This window comes from Asterias rubens, chromosome 18, assembly GCF_902459465.1.
Source record: "Asterias rubens chromosome 18, eAstRub1.3, whole genome shotgun sequence".
Classification (NCBI taxonomy): Eukaryota; Metazoa; Echinodermata; class Asteroidea; order Forcipulatida; family Asteriidae; genus Asterias; species Asterias rubens.
This window is the reverse complement of record NC_047079.1, coordinates 11,891,703-11,899,400: the sequence shown is the minus strand read 5'-3', so window position 1 is coordinate 11,899,400 and position 7,698 is coordinate 11,891,703. Positions and strand designations below refer to the sequence as shown.

Here is a 7,698-nt window from a genome sequence, read left to right as displayed (position 1 = left end):
CACTCACTGAGGCCAACATCAGAGGGGACAAACCATTGCATGGTAGCTATTATTTGTGCCTAAAAACGTGTGCGTGGCTTTAGCGTCATTAGCGTTTCACAGTCTGTGGCTTCGGTTATGATTTGGCTTCATGCTCCGTCCGTTCTCTCGTCTGAAGCCATGAGCACACGCAAAACATGCGTAGTTTTCAACATAACCGCGGGCCAAGCTAGTCTGAGCCGTTTTAGCTCCAAACTTCCACACGTCATTTTGATGGTTGAATATACGGAATAACATGGGATTTCAAAGCAACTGGATCTGACCCATGTTATCCTCTAATAAAAAGAGTATTTTAGATAAAAACCAAGTACACCAACAATTGCCCACAAAAAAATTCTTTACAGGGTGTCATCGACACAAAACATGGCTCTCACGTCATAGGTTACATAAATTGTAAGTTCCTTTAACAATGTTAAAACCGCACTTCTCTCTCTTGATAGAGCCGAAGCCAAGGTTGTTTTGAACAGGGCCGAAGTTTTGGTGATCGTCGAGCGCGTGGTGCGAGAGAGCGTATACCGCGCCTTTGATTGTGACGTCAGTATCCGTTTTGTAATGTTGTCAATGGGGCGGTCGTTTGCTCAAGTCATGACGCAACAAACGCAACGCGCACGCGTCATATCAACAAGACGCTTTAGGAACACAGTGTTTTTGTTACAGGATACATTCTTCATAAAACTAGCGAACTACCCAGTAAAGAGGCTTGTTAATCCTTCTGCAGAGATTCTTTTTGTGAGTATCTAAACGTCCCTTTTTTCAACATGGCTGATAACGAGCTAGCATCACGTCTTCAGAAGAGAGTGGAAGTAGAAGAAGGGAAAGAGGTTCAAAAAAACATGCGCGAATACGTTGATCCACACGAAGAATTCGCACATCCGTACCCAGAGTTCAGCGAATTCACCCGGGAACAATGCGCCATGTATGAAGACATGTTTGCCGAGTAAGTGCTTTTCGTGCTGTTGCACTTTTTTTAGATGATTTATCTCTTTATGGCGTGAGATAATTGATGCCTTCTGCGCCTTACTAACAAACAAGTTTGTTCAGATGAATGCAGTCATTTATTAATAAGGTTAAGGGTATTGTCAAGAGGTGACGGGGAAATTTCATATAAAAGAATACATCAAATTTGTCAACTTTGGAGTGTTCGGTTCAGCCAAAGTGCAAGCATATCTTGTATACTTAAGGATGATTGGTCGCTTTTTATGAATAGTTTTTTGCAAATTAATGAACACCAGCCTCATTTTTACTCATATGTGCCCATGGAAACTGTATATCATTTTTGTATGTGGACAAAAACAAATAATAATACAAAAGTAATTTTTTTCTAAACAAATTCTTAATTTTAAGGGGATTGAATCAACACAGTTAACAAGTTTACTGTACGTGTTCCTATAGTATAACCGTACCTCATAGAGGTAAAATAATTACCTAAATCGACTGCCATGGTATTTTATCAAATATAAAAAGAAACACACACAATATTAAATCACGGCTTCAACGGGGTATACAACATGCCAAAACATCGACCGGAAATTTACAATCAATAATCGTGCGAGGCAGATTTTACTAGATTCGGGATGCAATTTGAAACAATTTAAAGCCATCATACACTTTCGGACAGAAAGGAAAAAAAACACAGATTTACAAATAATTTACAGGGTAATGGTGAAAGACTTATCTTGAAATATTATTCCATGAAATGCTTTACTTTTTAAGAAATTATTAAAACAATATCAATTCTCGATAGCGAAATTACGAATTTATTTTAAACACATGTCATGACACGGCGAAACGTGCGGAAACAAGGGTGGTTTTTCCCGTTATTTTCTCCCGACTCCGATGACCGATTGAGCCTAAATTTTCACAGGTTTGTTATTTTATATATAAGTTGTGGTACGCGAAGTGTGAGCCTTGGACAATAATATTGTTTACCGAAAGTGTCCAATGGCTTTAAAGCCATTGGACCCTTTCGGTACAGAAAAATAAATAAAAGTTCACAGATTTACAAATAACTTACAGGGTTTACAGAAGGTAGTGGTGAAAGATTTCTCTTGAAATATTATTCCATGAAATGCTTAACTTTTTGAGAAAACAGTAAAACAATATAAATTCTCGTTAGCGAGAATTACGGATTTATTTTAAACAAATGTCATGACACGGCGAAAGGGTGGGTTTTCCCGTTATTTTCTCCCGACTCCGATGACCGATTGAGCCTAAATGTTCACAGGTTTGTTATTTGATATAGAAGTTGTGATACACGAAGTGTGGGCCCTGGACAATACTGTTTACCGAAAGGGTCCAATGGCTTTAAGCCTTTTATTTAGAGGACAAAACAAACAAACAGCATCTGCTCAGTTTTGTTAATGCCTTTGCCAACGCCAGATTTGTCAGGTTTTATAATTGTCACGTGTTTTGGACAAAACAAATAAACGACATCTGGTAATAAGTAATGCCGGTTTGTCTACTTCGCTAGACTTGCTCTCAAGTCACGGTTATTTATCAGAATCAGCCACGCAAAACTCTCACACAGATCGGAGGCTAATGACAGAGGTTAGCCCACAAGAGGTCGCTATTTCAGACTATGAACGAAGCACTACGGTTTCGCCTGCCCACTGTCAGGCCATGCGCCAATACGCAAAGCTCACTGAACTAGCCATCCGTCAACAAATTCACATGGATGCTATAAGAATCATGAGGAGATGTGGATGGATTTATTTAATTTTTGAATATTTTTTTTAATAGCAGGTCTAGTGGATTTGTTTTTCTTCCAGATGTGCACATGTGGCAGATGAAAAACCAGTTGGTCAGTGACAGCTGTCACTGTGGTGACCTGTTCGAGGGTTAATACCTACTAGTCATTCGGACCATTTCAAGCCCAGGGCACAATTATATAATAATAATAATAATAATAATAATAATAATAATAATAATAATAATAATAATAATAATATAATAATATAATATAATATATAATAATAATAATAATAATATAATAATAATATAATAATAATAATAATAATAATAATAATAATAATAATATAATAATAATAATAATAATAATAATAATAATAATAAGAATTACTTAATAATCCTACATAATAATAATAATAATCATTAATAATAATAATTAATATAATCATAATCATAATATAATAATAAATAATAATAATAATAATACATAATAATCATAATAATAATACATAATAATAACTACATGAATAATAATAATAATAATAATAATATAATAATTAATAATAATAATAATAATAATAATAATCTCATAATAATAATAATTAATAATAAGTAATAATAATAAGAATATAATTAATAATAATAATAATAATAATAATAATAATAATAATAATAATATCGAAGTCTTATTCAGCGCACGTATCTACCAAACAAGGTACTCAAAGCGCTGAGTATATACAAATTTTCAGAAAGATAGGTTATTGCAGTGATGAATTCTGAGACCCAATTATTTAGCACCTTATAAGGGTTTACAAGGTGCTACGGCGCATTAAGCAGCCACAACCAGGAACACCGCGGCGAACCCCTTCTCTTTTCGATAAGTGCACTGGGTTCTTTTACATGCGTTACACAACACATGGGACCAACGGCTTTACGTCCCATCCGAAAGACGAAGCAATGGTTAAGTGTCTTGCTCAAGGACACAGTGTCACGGCTGGGGATTCGAACCCACACTTAAGCTTCTTAGCAGAAAATTCTTAACAGAAAATGCTGCGTAGCAAATTTATTTGCTGAGCAACAAATAGATGAGGCATCGGTGGAAATTCATGGGTTGTTTGCTGGGGACCCGTTGCCGTAAGCAAGATACTTCTGTGCTCAGCAAGATTAGATTGTATGCTTAGTGCAGGATCAATTAAACTTTTAAGCCCATGTGTTTTTTACCAACAGTGTTTGGCTAGCGGATAATAAATAAAAGGTCAAACTTTGACACATTGACCCAGAAATTGTGTTTTCAATATTCAAATTATATTAAAACTTGAAGGACATTGAAATTTTCACACCACACACCGATCTTCGATGACTTCAACTGGCCCCATTTGTTTTGAGTTTTTCCTGTTTTCACGGCAAACGAGAAAGTATGGTTTCCCGGTGGAGCCATACATGGAAGAAACATCTGTAGTGACTACAAGTGTTCTTTGAGACTCTGTGTATGACTTTATAGCCAGCAGTTGTCTTCATTTTATTCAAAATATTTTTTTATTAAATTTTAAAAATTACCATGGTAATTTGCAAAAAATAATAAAAAATAATAAAAATAATAAAAAGTGTGAATAATTACTGACTTTCAAATCTGATTTTTTTCTTAATTTTTTTCTTCATTTTTTTCTTAATATTTATAATAAAGCGTATAAATAAACAGTGATAATTGAATCAACAAGCTGATGTTTAAATTTTAATATTAATAATAATATTGATATGAGGGTTAAAAAATAAAAATCTCAAAAAATATTAGAAAATGATATAAGGCACATGGCTTCTTTAAACCTCTGTAGTTTTTTTCCAGAATGCTCAGCAATATTTAGTAACATGATTTGATCATCATGAATTGTGAATAGAAATAGTGTTTGATGAAACTTTTTCGGTGGGCAAATATTTTTATATGGCCTCAATATTATGACATATTTTTGTACCTTTTAGAAATGCCTAAACTACCAAACTTTTTGAATTTACAAGTGCAAATAACCAGAGGAGCCATACGTGTTTCCAAGTTTTGGTCAAGGGAGAGGAGACTCTTTGCTTGTCAAATAAAACCACACAATTTGTATCTATGACTGTTAACATCGCGCACAGAGAGGTAAAAGATTTGCCACGATTTTAGGGACACCTCGAAAACAGGACCTCCTACGATACACAAATTTGTTTTTACAATAAAAACAATTTTAAAACAAATTCAGATTCGTATGTATCTCGATAGACCGTTAGCCTTTTATTAAGGTGGTTGTCACCACACATTGTAAAATAGCGCATCAAAACAGATGTTGACAGGAACACGGTTATGCGTGTTTGACATTCCGAAGTTGATTATCAGTCACTCATCAACATCATCATGCTCACTTTCATTGATTGATTGACGTTTTTATGGGGGAAAGAAAATAAGAGAATGGAACAGACGACGACTGTAAAGAAAATGAAAACAAATTCCAAGCATACCATACTTGGCAATTGGTTCACCAAAGAATGCCTAATTCGTTAAATACAATGACAATTTTAACCCCAGACAAAAACAAACAAATATTTTCACGAAATAGATGCAGCATTACGACTACGTTTCGTCAGTCACGTACCGACTTTGTGAAACTACAAACAGAAAACTTAGTTTGTGTCCTAACTTACCGAAATATCATCAAAGCGTGTTGTCCACCATCTTCACTAGTACTACGAGGGCACTGTTGACTGGGTGAGGTCCAGCAAAGAGACATAAATGTGTCCAGTTTTGGTCGTAAACCGACGTTTTTTAAGCACCAAACCGCGAGCTCGAGCAGACGAAAAAAGTTTTGTCATTATGAATGTGACGTCATGTTTCGGCGGCGCGCGCAACTAGTTTCGGCCGCTGAGCTCGAAGCCGATGGGGGCGTTTTGTATTGGGTTTGAAAAGTGGCGATTGGATAGGAACGAAGTCGGTCTTTTCGAAATGAATAAAAAGTAGCAGACACTGCATAATTCTAAATCCTTTTTTTAAATGTCACTGCTCAATACGAACACTACATTATTTTCTGTTGTTGTTGTTGATTTTCTTAAACAGACAGCCAACAGTTTCTAGTCACAACCAAAAAGGACTCGGCGCTATTACAGCAATCTCAATAATAACAAACGAGTTTCGTATTGGGCCTAATTTATCGAAATTTATTTGGAGAGACATTCTTTACCGCTCTTCATAAACAAAAAACATATAACAGGCTAGTTAAAGTTCAATCATCAACATAATAATGAGGTATTTTAGTATTGTCACATGACTAATAACCACCAATGGTAAATTTAAAGTGTCACTGTCACTTAATAATCGTCCAATTAATCGGATTAGATTATTACTGATAGTAGTGAATAGAGTCAATCAATCAAGGGATGCTCTGTACGATGTCACATGTCAACCCATCAACCAATCATTTTCTTTGTATGCAGATACGACGAGAACAAGGATGATTTTATTTGTTATGATGATTTGAAGAACATGATGGAGAAACGAGGGGAGCCTATGACTCACCTCGAGCTCAAAAGTATCATAAGCCACATAGACGAGGACAAGGATGGCAAATTCAATTTCAGAGAGGTAGTTAAGCACGAGAGGGCGCTTTAATGAATTTACTCTGGTAAAAATAAAACAAGTAAGAGAGTAGCATGAAAACAGCACTTTCTTGTTCGAAGCCAAATTCATACTGATTAGCAAAACATTTTGCACTCACAAAATAATAATTTTAAGAAAGAAATGTTTGCATCTGCCGAACAGTAAAAGTCATTTCGCCTAAAACTAGTAGTTATTGTTTTTCTAAATCGATTTTTAAAAAAAACAATAGGAAATCAGGATTTTTTTACGATGGCAATTATTGTGTAATACAAAAAAATGCCGCCCTATGAGAGCTAATTACCATAACGAACTCTCAAATATTTTGATCTGTTTCAGTTTATGTTACTGTGGAGCAAGTGTTTGAAAGGAGAAATGCCAGAGGGGTCAGGATACACGAAGATTGTCAAGAACAATGAGATCGTCTTAGCAGCAACACCTGCAGAGGTCAAAAAGGCAGGAGTGGGTGGAGCTAAGAACTTCTTCGAGACGTCTGTAGGGAACCCATTTTTGTTTCTTCCAAATTTTGTGAATTTTGTCATGATTGTTTTATGAGCACAATGTTTAGAAATGTCTACCGATAGATTAACAAGCTCCAGTGTCGATTCCACAAAGATGGTCCTAACTTAGGACTTGACCTATAACCATGAGGAAGTCCTCCATCTCCAAACTTAGTACTAGTCCTACTGAGTTATTAAAGACTAAACGCTAGTCCTATTTAAGTAAAAGCTAGGACGGAAACTCGTCTTAACTTGAGATAAGACAAGTCTTAAGCTTGTGAAATCGACCACATGGACCCACCCACATCGCGATTTCATTTTACCAATCAAGGTTGTCAAAAAGGATGGAACTCGTAAACGTGTGATGACAACTAACCTCAAATCTCATATTTGGATGACTGAACACTGAACACGAAAAAGAGCCATTTTAATGGTCTTGGCGTTTCGAAAGAACCGTTACATACATCAATAATTAAAGTGAACAAATTGCCACTGAAAACTTCCGCTGATGTTACTGTGCTGTTTCATTCCTATATTAATAATTATTATTTGTTTTTATCTTACAGGGCCGGGCTGATGAAGACACCCAGAATTTGAAAGACGAAATTGTTGCTGAGAAACGGAAGGCTACCGAAGCCAAAAAACAGGCCAAGAGAGATAAGGAGGCTGCTGCAGCCAAGAAGGCAGCCTTTGCAAACCGAGCAAACAAGTTTGTCTAAACTCAACATCCGTTTTGGCTTATTATACTGTTGTAAATAATTATAATCAGATTCTGGACTAATTTAAGCCAAAGCCGAGCGTTATCTCAAAAACAAAATATTATACCCTGCAATGAAATTTCACATTTTTTTT

The 7,698-nt window shown here is 35.5% G+C and overlaps 1 protein-coding gene across 1 annotated transcript; it reads left to right on the top strand.

Moving 5' to 3' along the window:
* The first annotated feature begins 797 nt into the window (after positions 1–797).
* Positions 798–7,652, top strand: LOC117302731 (EF-hand domain-containing protein D2-like). Its single transcript, XM_033786736.1, has 4 exons — positions 798–976; positions 6,187–6,334; positions 6,686–6,841; positions 7,413–7,652. Exons 1-4 carry the CDS (start codon positions 798–800, stop codon positions 7,563–7,565), a joined length of 636 nt encoding a protein of 211 aa, XP_033642627.1. The 3' UTR covers positions 7,566–7,652.
* The last annotated feature ends 46 nt before the right edge of the window (positions 7,653–7,698 follow it).

Bases quoted from the DNA above. Each gene is read 5' to 3' on its own strand.
- LOC117302731 (XM_033786736.1), top strand. From the start codon at position 798: ATGGCTGATAACGAGCTAGCATCACGTCTTCAGAAGAGAGTGGAAGTA. The intron at 977-6,186 runs GTAAGTGCTTTT...CTTTGTATGCAG, and splicing joins TATGAAGACATGTTTGCCGA to ATACGACGAGAACAAGGATG. The intron at 6,335-6,685 runs GTAGTTAAGCAC...GATCTGTTTCAG, and splicing joins GCAAATTCAATTTCAGAGAG to TTTATGTTACTGTGGAGCAA.